The sequence below is a fragment of the Carassius carassius genome, chromosome 43 (genome assembly GCF_963082965.1).
Source record: "Carassius carassius chromosome 43, fCarCar2.1, whole genome shotgun sequence".
NCBI classification, from domain to species: Eukaryota; Metazoa; Chordata; class Actinopteri; order Cypriniformes; family Cyprinidae; genus Carassius; species Carassius carassius.
In genome coordinates, this window is record NC_081797.1 from 13,901,936 (window position 1) to 13,915,781 (window position 13,846).

General features: G+C 36.6%; 1 protein-coding gene across 1 annotated transcript; it reads right to left on the minus strand.

Moving 5' to 3' along the window:
• Positions 1–707: 707 nt before the first annotated feature.
• tmem17 (transmembrane protein 17) lies at positions 708–3,706 on the minus strand. Its single transcript, XM_059535965.1, has 5 exons — positions 3,537–3,706; positions 1,710–1,813; positions 1,469–1,582; positions 1,256–1,399; positions 708–1,144 (listed from the first exon to the last, which is right to left on the minus strand). Exons 1-5 carry the CDS (start codon positions 3,649–3,651, stop codon positions 1,046–1,048), a joined length of 576 nt encoding a protein of 191 aa, XP_059391948.1. The 5' UTR covers positions 3,652–3,706; the 3' UTR covers positions 708–1,045.
• Positions 3,707–13,846: the final 10,140 nt, after the last annotated feature.

The window sequence follows — 13,846 nt, forward strand, 5'->3', positions numbered from 1 at the left end:
AAAGTCATTATTTTCTTCTGTGGGCACAAAAAGTATTCTCATAGCTTCATAAAGTTACAGTTGAACCCATGATGTCACATGGATTATTTTACCGATCTCCTTGCTACGTTTCTGATCATTGATTGTGTAAGTATCCTTGCTGTCTATGGAGCGTCAGAGAGCTCTCGGAATGCATCAAAAATATCTTAATTTGTGTTCTGAAGATGAACAAATGTCTTACGGGTTTGGAACAACATGACGGTGAGTAATTAATGACACAATTTTTATTTTTGGGTGAACTATCCTTTTAACTCAGCTGCTGATTTCCTTGACAAGGTTCCGTCTGCAGTTAACTCAAGAGTCCATGCAAGTGGAGAACAAGTCCACAGATGTTTGGCCTCAAACATCTTACATGCTGCAGTCTTATGAAAAGCTGATCAAGCCAGACAAAAGCACACGAAGAAGATGAAGAGACGATGAGCATGTAATTTTCTGTGAAGCCAAGTGTCTGAATATGCAGTTGTATGTAATTCTGTTTTAATTGTGCAATCCTTAACTAGCATTTTTAAATACATTTAATAAAAGATACACAACCACTGGAAAACAAATACTTTTCCCACATTTTTTTAAGCTATATTCTGAAATTAGCACACTAAAGTTATTTTAATATGAACTTCTTTTCTTCTGAAGAGATGTCATTTCTTATTGAAAAAATTTCATGTGTGATCTTTTTTTGATGTGTGGAACTGATTTTTAATTATTTGATTTATCTAATGAATTCAATTCGTAATTTTGTTAAATTCAAAATTGATACATATTATGTTGTGGTTTATAACAATGGAGTGTGTTTAATCTGTTTATCTAATTATGTTTATTTTTTTTATGTTTATTTTACATACAAAATATAATACAAGGCAAGATTTGTTTGTATAAAATAAGGCACCAAGACATCCACAGTAACAATTCAACTCTACGACTGATGTGTCCTCTAGTGTTCGCCATCGATAATGGATGGATGGAATATATCTTTGTAGTGTTTTTTTATAGTCCATCAGTGCAGGTCTCGTCACGTCCTTAACTCCTGAATCCCATCAAATTGTCGCAAATGGAAGCGACTCTCAGTGTGACGGACCATTGCACGCAAGGCAACAAATCCAAAAAGTGCCTGAAAAACACCCCACAATATTCAGTATTTCAGTATTCAAATAAATTCCTTTAAAACATATTTAAATAATTATAATCCCATATTGATACAGAAATATATATAGATTAATACCTCTGCAAAAATAAATAAGGCAAGTATTATATGAACTCCTCTCTCCAAAGGTTGAATAAGAATAGCCTCATTGAAGAGCTGGAACAGAATCAGGGGAAACTGGAGCAGAAAGGTCAAAAGCCAAAATCCAGCCAATTCTGGAACCTATGCAAAAGATTATGAGATGATAAAGGGAAACAATCATATTACTTGGGTTACGCAGATATGGTTTACCTTCTCTTGCAGATTTCCAACATTGCCCAGGTAGAGTCTGATGGTCTCAATCAGGGTCATTAAAATAAGAATTGTGATCAGGATGAACTTGTAATAATCTGCGAGGGCTGGGTACTAGATGAAAAAGCATAATTAATTATTAGCAGTAATATCCCAGAATATTATAAAGGTTAAACAGCAATTTAAGTAGTCAGCGATTTAAGACTGAATTGTTTAAAAATATTAGGTAGAGGAGAATCACCTTCAGTTGTAGCATCACAACCTCACTGATCCACCAGAAAGGAAAGAACCACATGTTAAAGTAAAGTGACATCTGAAGCGGGAGACTCGATACTACATCCTTATCTGGCGAATAAAGAACATCACAGTGATGGGAAGTTCGACTCATTTTTGCGAATCGGTTCTTTCGAATATTTAGATTCTTTCGAACAGTTCGTTTTTATGTCGTCACTGTGTCAATATTTGAAAATGCTGAAAAGTGGGCAGAGCACAGCGGAGATAGATGGATGAACCGAGGGCGGTGCTGAGCGCGTGGGCGTGAACCTGAGACCCGCAGTGACGGATTAATTGACAGCTGCTGTCAGAGTCGCTAAAATGGAGAGTGACTGTAGTGACGCAAGTAGGGACTTTTCTCCCACACCTTCACTTGAAGTGGAGGACGTCGAGGTGTCTGTGGCCTGAGCAATACCAATTCGAGCCGCTGGCTCAAACTGCGGTCTTAACTCCCGCACCGCGTCGCTTTTCAGCGCGAGCTGTGTGGAGAAGCCCATTTCCACCTCCATTGCGTTGGAGAAGCAATCCCGCGTAAAATGCAATTTGCACATTCCAGCTCTAGGCGGGAACTCGCGGTCTTCCAGGCCAAGTGCATGCAACCACTGCCGCCTAATTTTAAAGTCTGCTGGAAAACTATGCAGTCCAGCAGTGCTGTCGCAACCAGCAACATTACACCTACGTACAATCCTGAACACTGTACTAAATACAGATAAATCTACGCCAACTTGAAGCTTTCCTAAAAGATGCAATACTATGCTTCTAACAATACTAACGTTACACTAACAACTATGCTAATTAACTACATAGGCTACACGAAATAATCTAAATAACTATATAAATGCTATGCTAAATAGATGCTATAATAGTCTATCCTGGTCGTTTTCAATACTCGCAATTCCAACTCCTGACTCACTACAGTAATTTTGACGGAACAAGGGCGTGGTAGCTCGTACCAAGGGGCGTGGTGAGCTGGAAACTGCTTACGTCACCTGCCACCGCTTACGTCACTTGCCACCGCAACATCCAAAAGGAAAAATCAACTGCAGTAGCCACCGTTCAACCTGAAGAGGGCAGCACTCAGACGTTTTTACAACATATATTGTAGAATTAAAACACTTTATACTCAAATGTCAAAAAAAGTTACTCGAATCAATGAACAGCACTAATAAAGCCCCATTCTTACAGATCATTAACTAAAAAAAGTTGGTTTAGGGTTTAGTTACTCTTTAAAGCAAGTTTTCATTAAATGCTAACGTTACTTATTAAAACACTTACTTTGTATGAATGATTAAGTTTCGATTTTGCGATTAAATTTCTTTATAATTGATTTTTTTAATATAAATATAAAACGCCATAAATTGAATCGTAAATATTTTAATTGTAAAATTAAGCTATTTCGTTAACTTTTTTTTCAAGTTGTCAGTTTAATAAATCATTTGTGAGTTTTTGACAAAAATCAATCGATTTCTGAATAAATCGTTCAAGATTTTGTGTTCAAGGTTTTGTGAACATGTTCAATAGATTCACTAAAAGATCCGACTCAAAACAACAAATTGATTCGCTGTTTAGGTAACGTTACTAGGTAGGCAGCTCAGGTAATAAAAGTAACCAACACCGTTTAACAGAGATATAAAGCATTACTGTATCTGCAAATCAGGTAAGAAATAAAATGCTAACAGAAGCTTGACTACCGTTATGTGACACACAAACTCGGCTAATGGCTAACCAGATGAATTAGCCCAGCAGCTAGCACCTCAAAACAAAGTCACCATTTCGCCAACTCAGACACCCTTACTCTGGTTCAGGAAGTCAGCGTGCTCCTCCGCAGAGGGTTGTGTTCGGCTTTGGTCCACAAACACGGTTCTGGAGAAATCTCCAAGCCGTCGCCGGATGGGTTCAGGCAGGTCCATGTTGAGAGGAACAAACGCGAGTCCGTAGCAACGAAGGCGGTCTCATCCAGCGGTGGATGACGGGGGTGTGTTTTTTTAACTCACACACACTGCTCAGAGTCAGATTAACCCGTTTTTAGCAATGTATGAGGAAGGAAGGCAAATTATGTCGGTTTGAATTCTGCATTCAATATAAGTAATATTATCTGTTTTGTAATTAAAATTATGGAGTCGGACCTGTATTTTTTTAATGCTTGTTTATTAATTTAAATTATGTGAAGTTGAGGGGCATAATGATATGTCTCTCAAAACCATTTCACATGCATGTATCAACGTGGTGCTAGCAAATGAAAGATAATAATTTTTTTAAGGACACAAGGTGCCGCTAGTATATAACACCCACTGTGAAAGGTGGCCAAGAGGCAGTGCCAAATTAGTCAGCATGTGAAATTCGAAATTCCAGTCAGCCCCATCTTGATGTTTGTCTTTTGAGCTAAGATAGGGGATGTTTTACTAATATTAATATTATTGTTGTTGTTGTTAATATATATTAGATGTATAATTTTCAGCATGTTAATATTGAACTGGTTAACCTAACTTAAAAATTATCTAGTTTTAAAGTTCAACTTTAATTTCAAGTGAAAACAATAAATATAATACATAATAAAAATATTTATTGGTTTATTTAATTTTCTTTTCTACGGCTTGATGCTGAATATTGGACGGTTTGAATAAAAAAAAAAATTATATATATATATATATATATATATATATATATATATATATATATATATATATATATATATCAAGTAATTATTTTATATTTGGTTAATTCTATTCAAAACAGAAAATAATATCCTACATAATAAATAATATTTATCTATTTTCGTATTTTATAGACTGTCTGACTGTGTCTTTCTGTCTGTCTGTCTGTCTATCAGACTGTCTGTCTGTCTGTGTCTTTCTGTCTGTCTAACTGGCTGTCTGTCTGTCTGTCTGTCTGTCTGTCTAACTGTCTGTCTGTCTGTCTGTCTGACTGTCTGTCTGTCTGTCTGTCTGTTCGTCTGTCTGTCTGTCTGTCTGGCTGTCTGTCTGTCTGTCTATCTGTTCGTCTGTCTGTCTGACTGGCTGTCTGACTGCCCGTCTGTCTGTATGTCTGTCTGTCTGTCTTTCTGTGTCTGTCTGACTGGCTGTCTGTCTGTCTGTCTGTCTGTCTGTCTGTTCGTCTGTCTGTCTGTCTGACTGGCTGTCTGTCTGTCTGTCTGACTGTCTGTCTGTCTGTCTATCTGTTCGTCTGTCTGTCTGACTGCCCGTCTGTCTGTATGTCTTTCTGTGTCTGTCTGTATGTCTGTCTGTCTTTCTGTGTCTGTCTGTCTGACTGGCTGTCTGTCTGTCTGTCTGTTCGTCTGTCTGTCTGACTGGCTGTCTGACTGCCCGTCTGTCTGTATGTCTGTCTGTCTTTCTGTGTCTGTCTGTCTGTCTGTCTGTCTATTTTCGCCAGTTTTATGTTGAATTGGATAGATTTTATCAGGAGTAAATAATAATAATGATATTTAATTGGCCTATTATTTTGTCTAGTTTGATGTTAAATCTGTTCAGTTTAATCAAAACATACAATAAATATATATATATTTTTATTTATTTATAAATTATTTATTTTTATCTATTTTCTCCAGTTTGATGTAAAATTGGTTGATTGGTTGATCATTGTCATAATTTCTATTTTTGATATCTGTATGTAGGTGAATTTCTATGGAAAGTGTCTTTGAATGGATTGGTCTTTGGCCTGTGGCCATACAGCATCACATACTCTCTGCTCTGGATGGCTACGGTGTGCTGAGCTTAAGTATTTCTGCCTGAGCTCACCAATTATATGAGTGGAGAAAAGAGCACACTGGTGGTGCTGACTGGCAGTGAATGGAGCTCAGAGCAAGCAGAGAGAGAATACAGACCCTGTGTGGTGCATCGGTGAATGAGGCCACAGTTTGGTTGCCATGGATCCAAACCGGAGTTTTGTGATTGACATTATACATTAACCTTCAATGAAATGAAACAAGTTTTGGTCTTCTTTTTGTTTATAGACATTTTTATTATTTGTATGTTAAAAACTGGTGTGCCTTCCTGTTTATTTAAACTTCAGCAATCTAATTATATGGTCGTGAATGTCTATAGTATATTATGTTTAGTTATTTTTTATACAAATATTTGTATTTATTTTTTTATTGAAATAAACTCTTCTCTGAGCTTTATTTTGTAATACAATAATTCTTCCTCTAGAGGGCACTATTTAAATAGGCAAGACGGATACTATAAAACTTGTTGGATTTTAAAAAATGTTGGAGACTTTGATATTTAAATTTCATATCTTTAATACATTCTTACTATAAAGAAGCAAAAACAGTTTTTAACTTCGATAATAATAAGAAATGTTTCCAAAGCAGCAAATCAGCATATTAGAATGGTTTCTAAATGATCGTGTGACACTGAAGACTGCAGTAATGATCCTGAAAATTCAGCTTTGATCGCAGGAATAAATTACATTTTAAAATATTTTAAAATATAAATCGGTTCTTTTAGATTCCTTTAAATATCGCTGTTTATTTATAGTATTTTTGATTAAATAAATGCTTGGTAAGCCTAAGACTTTTGTCAACAACATTAAAAATAATGAATAGCAACACTGCAACATTTATTTTATTTAAAAATAATTTGTTAATATTTAGATATTTGTACTGGAAAACAAGACAAAAATACTAAGTGTGAACTTTATTTCTTTTTTTTTTTTTTGCAGTTCATGATTACAAAAGCTATCTTCAGGGCTAGATGCACGATTAATGCAATAATGAGTTTAAGACATTTTCTTGGGTTATTTTTTGTCATTTTTTAAAAATCAGTAATTGGAATAAAATTTGGCCTCTCTGGGTCATAATACTTCACATGGATTCACAACAACTATTCTGACCGTATTAAGTATACAATATGTTGACATTCAGAAATTGTGATTCTCATGGCATACTGACACTTCAGAAAAAAACACTTCAGTGTCAAATGCTAAGAAGTTGCTTGTTTCAGTCAGGCTTAGATTACAGGCTAACCATATCGAATCACTTTAAATGAATTTCTCAATTCCACAAGTCACACAACACAGCTCTAAATGACATGCGTAAGTTTCCTGCATTCGTTTTCACACATGCTCTCAAGTGCTTTTCTACTTGTAAGGCTCTGCGACTTAAACAAAACAACAGAAGCATTCTTTGAGACCGCATGCATTTTATTGCCTTTACTTCTATACATACGGAGACAGAGATCACTTTGCTATGGTGGAATAACAGTAAAAGTAGGGATGGCTCTAATTAGCGAGGTGGCTTTTGATTCGTGCCACAGAAAGGCTGGTGCAAATGCACAGGGCAAGAAGATTAGGCAGTTCACTGGGTGAGGTACGCCTAGGCCCTTTTTTGCCTACTGGAAGCTTGGCCATTGAGCCTGAGGAGCCTTAGGGTGTTAAGCAGCCGGGGTGCCAAATTGGGCTTTTGTATAGGGTGACAATAGAGCTCCCTGGGCCCAGACAGAGGATGTGATAGGGGAGTTAATGCACCCTCTTGTTGAAGGCCTTGGGTGCAAGAGGAGAAGAGTGAGGGAAGCCAATTTTTGTCTATTTAACTTGTGCAGCACCCAGTGGATACTGGTTAATGATTTATGGGTATATCATAATAACAACCAAATCCCAAAAGTAACTGTAAGTATCATACTTTGGCTGTTCACACCAAGTACAAGCTATAACAATAACTATAAAGTTTTAACCTTGAACAACACAAAACCACAATGAACAAGATCCGAACCTTGAATCAATTTAGGCTACTTCCCCAACTTTTAAACTGTTGAGAATTCCACATCTTTATCGATAACATCACAGATGACTGATATTGATGAAATCACTTTCAAAACTTTTTTTCCTCAGTTGTTTAATGATAAAATCATTGACAGCCAATCAGAATCCACCGATATTAATGAGCTCTTTCGTCAGTGAGTATGCAATAAAGTATTAAATATTCTTTGACCAAGCTTTCTGCATTACTTATTCACAGTGTTGGGAAGGTTACTTTGGAAATGTAATAGGTTACAGATTACAAGTTACCCTGTTTAAAATGTAATAGTAGTGTAACTTTTTCAATTACTTTATTAAAGTAATGTAACTAATCACTTTTGAGTACTTTTTGATTACTTTTCTAAATTTGTGAAAATTAAATAATAATAAATAAAAGCATATACATCAACTTAAATACATTTATCTAATAAGCATGTGTCGTATTCTGTGTAATAAACTCCTGAAACATTGGTGTTTTTTTTTAAACTGCTGTCTCTTTGTATATGATGATAGTTTTCTCAAAATAAGTAAAATGCACATGAAGTGACACAGAGCAGTTCTAGAAATTATGTTTACGTGCTATTGTACTCCTATATTGAGGCGGCAGAGGTTGAAAACACTGCGAGCTTCAGTAGGCCTATGTGTAGTACTGTAGATGAAACCATGTCTTTGCCATTAATTTACAAGAGGGGCGGACTGGGAAAAAAGTAGCGTATTTTCCCACCATGCAAAGTACACCTTTGCAAATGCCCCCTCCTGGAGATTTGTCTATAGGGCCCCCATAATGTAAACATGCCCCTGACAGCGCTACAAATGTAGTCCGATTTCCAAACAAATGGCTGTTACAGAAATTTGGGGTTCTTTACATTTGATTTTTTTATTTATTTTTTGGTTCTTTTGGTCTGGACTATAAACGAAAAGGATACATTTAGTCCTGGTTGAACTTAAAGATACAGAACAAAAGGCTTAACGATATGGTCACGACCTGAGACAGTGGTTCTGATACCTGTACTAAACTGTAATGAGGAACAGAGCTCCTATAACAACAATTTTGTCCCTTTTAGAGTCGCATCTTGTGACATCACGTCCTGTTTTTGGTTTATTTATGTCTTTCATCCATGCTGTGATCATATTTAAGATGAACTGCACAGGTTTCACACTACTATTATACTCGTCACAATTCACGATTTTGATGGGCGAATCTGGGTTTGGCAGAAACAAGGAGAACGTTACCTGCCTAACGTTGGGTGGTAGAGGGATAATGGCATGGAATTGTTTTTCAGGGGTTGGGCTTGGCTCCTTACTTCCAGTGAAGGAAAATCTTAATGCTCCAGAATTCCAGGAAATTTTGACCAATGCTATACTCACAACTTTGTGGGAACAGTTTGGAGAAGACCTTTTCCTATTATGCCCCAGTGCACAAAACAAGGTCCATAAAGACATGTTTGGATGAGTTTGGTATGTTGTGATGAACTGAAATGGAGATTGCGAGCCAGGCTTTCTCGTCCAACATCAGTACTTGACCTCACCAATGCTCTTCAAAAATGGATGAATGGGCAGAAATTCCCACAAAAACACACCAAAATCTTGTGGAAAGACTCTTCAGAAAAGTGGAAGCTGTTCTAGCTGTGTTTACAATGCATTGTCATTAAAGTCCTTGTTGGTGTAATGGTAAGGTGTTCCAATACTTTTGTCTATCTATTTTCTTTTGTCTTTTTTTTTAATGGTGATACAATGCAGTTGTGTTTAGTTTAGCAACATCCCTCATCCACACCATATTTCACTTTCATTGCTCTTGTTGAGCAAGTGAGAGTTAGTTCGGCTGATTGTGATGAGGAATGCCATTGAATTTGAACCTTTTTTTTTTTTCACGCGCAAGCCTCTTTTGTGCTCTAGCTGAAGAAATCCATTGTGCAGCTGGACACCCTGAGAAAGAGAGAGCTCGGAGCCGTTGTCTGCAGATGCTTCTGCTCGGCCTCAGGGAGCTGAATGGGGTGAATAGCTTCGGAAACAGCCATACCCAGGGAAAACAATACCACTGGGCAGCTTTGAAGATTAAGAAATTAGGGATGGGGAGGCTGGGGCATAATTACAAATGCTGTTTTCATTGTATTGGATATACATACGTTTGTGTGTGTGTTGTACTTTTGAGGACCTTTGTTGCGAACTCTCCAGCCTTTCGCATATTTTTCCCAGTTTTTGGACATGGATTGCATATTCCAAAGCACTTCAGCTGGGATTGTTGAAATGTTCCAAATGTGAAACTCTCCTGATTCTTCGTTTTTTTCCCCCTCCAGTGTCGAATCAAAAGAAACGCAACAACTGGCCTTTACCTCACCGTTCTCCTGTTGCTAGGAAACCCTGAAGCACCGCTTGAGTTCCTTTTCTTTTTTAAGGTCTACTCCACTCGCCACATTTTCCTTTAATTGAAGACAGCTTACATATGAGAGGAAAACAATTAGTGCTTTGAATAGTTTGTTTGCTGTTTGTCAGGGTCGTAGTGCTCACCGCCTCGCCTGCCTGGTGGCTCTGTTGTGATATAAGAACAGAGTCAACATCTCATTTGAGCTGCTAAGTGCATCTAGCTGAAGGACTTAAATGCTCACAGCATGTCACATCTGTAAGAGCTGTAGATGTAAACTTTCTCAGTGCTGCACAACAGGCTTGTTTTCACACTCAAATGCCATTGTAGGCTTTTTATGGACGGCCAGCGCTTTTTCCTGTTCAGTCAGTTGCCGTTTTGTGCTGCTGGAACAAAATTAGCCACTCAGTGTGACTGAACAGACAGACGTATGCTCCGTTTTATTATAAATATAAGAGTTCTTCTTCAATGTTTTTTCTTCCATGTAATGTTTTAATTGTCTATAAAATCTAAAGAGAACATAACTAACCATAAAACAACCAGAGTGACACCAAGTTATATGAGAGGATTGCACAGGGATTGGCTGATAACCCTGTCATGGTGATAAATCCCGCCCCTTAGGCCTGAATCCATCAAATTGGTGCAATTAAATAAACTGATTACAGAGAAAACAAGTCACTTATTTGGACAACACCACTGTTGCTTACATCTGAATGAAAATTAACTTGAAATAACTTGAAATGATGATGGTGGTTTTTAACGCTCAGTTCAGAAATATTAAAGATACATTTCTGTGATCATGTCATCACCTGTGGTGTTTACTGAGGATTTATCGACTGATCGTTTGAAAAGAAGATGGCTATTAATAAAAAAGTTGATTTTACTCTAATTATAGTTTATGATTATTTGACTTTTATTTTAGATGCAGTATGAAAAAGGTTCAAAAATACATTATTCTTATTTTATTTAAATGAACAATGTTAATATAAACTTTCTTAATATCATGTTGTCTGTTTTGAAGAATTATGACAATTTTAGAGTGAATAGTTTGTTTCTTGCTTGTGAAGCACTTTAAACTGTATTGATTTGCTACATAAATACAATTTGATTGATATTGATTGATTGATAAACATACCAAAACAATTATTGGTTATTGGTTTAAAATTGTGATATATTTATTAAAATGTGAATATTTATATATTCTATTTTTATTAAATTATTTTTATACTATTTACATATATATTAAAATACTCCAAAAATGTAGCAGTAAATGTCTGTTTTAAATTATTTAATGGTTTAACAAACCATAAATATTATATATTATGTATTTGTATTATTACATCTATTTCTGTTGTATTGTGTTATAAACATCAAGCAGTGAAAATAAAGAGCGAGAAAGAAAAACACAGAGTGAGCGAGCGACATATAGACAGCAGTGATAAAGAGAGACAGATAAAAGCGAGGTAGGCATGGAGTCAAAGTGTCTGCAACTCGCTTCGCCTTTCTTTCGTGCCCATATTGCTTAGATGCGAAGTTTGTGTGTGAGTGTGTAAGTGTCGTCTGTCCCCCATCGGGAGACTGAGACTTGAGTCTGGCTTTGGCTGCACCACTGAAGCCCAGATGAAAGGCACTCACTGCTCCCTCTGCTCTTTTCTCTTACAGGGCTCCAGGAACCTGATGTCATTTGGAAGCACTTTGATTTAAAGGCTCTGTTCGAGCTTGTGAAGGAGCGTTTTGTTCTAATGTTGGTATGTAGAGAGCTCCACGCTGCAGTGGACACAACTCTGGACCTGGAGAAAATGAGTTTGGGAAATGGGACTCACACTTGTACACACACCGGCCTTGTTGCATTCTGGTCCACACAATGACAGTTAATCTTCATAAAGTGTGAATAGTAACCATGGGCCTGCAAACTGACAATGGCTCTCCGGGATTTCCAATGCTGATGCTGCATCAAAAACCCTGAAAGCATTGGTACTAGATTAGCACCTAAGCAAATTTCCAAATTATCGTTGGAGACGGCAATGGTGGTTTAAGGGGAAACCCACGGTCTGTTGTAGCAGAACTGCATCCAAAACATATCAGGCATTGTGGCCTTTGAAGAGCTCAGTACAACCCCCTATACAGAACTTCCAAATCAGCAACTTTCCCAGCATTCAAACTTTGGCTCAGTGACAAAACACTGTTGCCCTTCATATCAAACTTTCCATTACGCAACTTACCCCATTAACATGTGGACTGACTGTAGTAGGTGCCGTGAGAGTAAAAGACGCAGGTCAACGCATAATTTCTGGGGCTTGCAGTTTAGTGTATCATTGGTTGATTTTCCCAGCTGTATTGTTGTAGATGTGGGCACACAGTGGGGTTGGTGTGAGATGAATGTCCTGTAGATTATAATGTAGCTTTTTCTTAGTGATTACTCTGTTAAAATGACCCACAATTCCAATAGATTCCATTCAAAGATCTCAAACATCAGACATATTGTGATGCAGCTCTAGGGCTGCAATATGGCACATTATCAGATATATAAAAGTTAAACAATGTAATCCAATAAAATATGATGGTCATCATTGATGATGATTTACACACAAAAAAAAAACAGAACAAACAGCAACATTGCAAAACATATGTAAGAAATGAAGTCGCAAATGTGAGACATGAAGTCACAATTATAAAGTATGAAGTAGCTAATATAGGATATGAAGTCACCATTGTGAAAAAGTTGCAATTGTGTTACGAAATCGCAAATTTGAGATATTAAGTCACAATTTTGAAGTATAAAGTAGCTAATGTAGAATATGAAGTCACAATTGTGTGATTTGAAGTTGCAAACGTTGAACGTTGAACATAAAGTCGCAATTGTGAGATATAAAGTTGCAATTGTGACAAAGTCGCAATTGTGGGCTATAAAATCGCAAATTTGAAGTTGCAGTTGTGAAATATAAAATCACAATTGAAAGATCTGAAGTTGCAAATATTGAATATTGTAATTGTGAGATATGAAGTCATAATTGTGAGATATAAAGTTGCAAATGTGAGATATGAAATCGCAATTGTGAAATATGAAGTCACAAATATGAGATATGAATTCACAAATGTGATATTTGAAGTCAGTTGTGTGATATTAAGACACATGTGAGATGAAGATGCAATTTTCAGATAAAGAGTATTTTTAAATATTTCATTGTATATGTTTTTCTTTTCTGATGCAGGACATTTCCTAGGACCCCCTTCAAAAATATGTAAATTTTTTTGCTCTATGCTAGGGCTATTCAGATCTTGCAACTTGAAGGCTGATGTGGTGCAGAGTTTGGCTCCAACCCTAGTCAAACACACCTGAGCATGCTAATCAATGTTTCTGGGATCATTATAAAATCACAGGTAGGTGACTTTGATCAGGGTTAGAGACAAACTCTGCACCACATTGGCCCTCCAGGGCAAGATTTGAATAGCCCTGCTCTACGCTGTATAGCACCGCAGTGAATCTATATCCCATCTTTTGAATATTCTGTCATAATTGACTGTTAACTGCTTAATACATTTTATATTTATTAATAGTACAAGTATTTTGTAATGCATGTTAAATCTAAAAAAATTAGGCATAGTTGATGGTCAATAATGATTTGTCAAAAGTCATTACAAACCATTTACACTGATTTCCTATGCTCCCAATGCCTGCACCTTACTGTGTAGAACTGCACTATGTTCAGCAAAGGCAATCATTCACAGTTTTGAATGATCTGTTAGCTTTCAGCGAGGTTTGCAATCTTGTCACTATGGAGCACTAAACTCTTGGGAATGTGGAATCCTGTTTTCTTGTGAATATTAAGGCATGTTTAGACGTATTCATATTTGCCCAACAGCAGTTTACCGGACACCTTGTCCTGCAGAAAATATTTTCATTCTAAATTCATGAAAACAGAATGACAACAATCTTTTTTTGTGCTGTGAAATGTAAATTTTTAATCCTCTTGCTTTTGTATTTATTA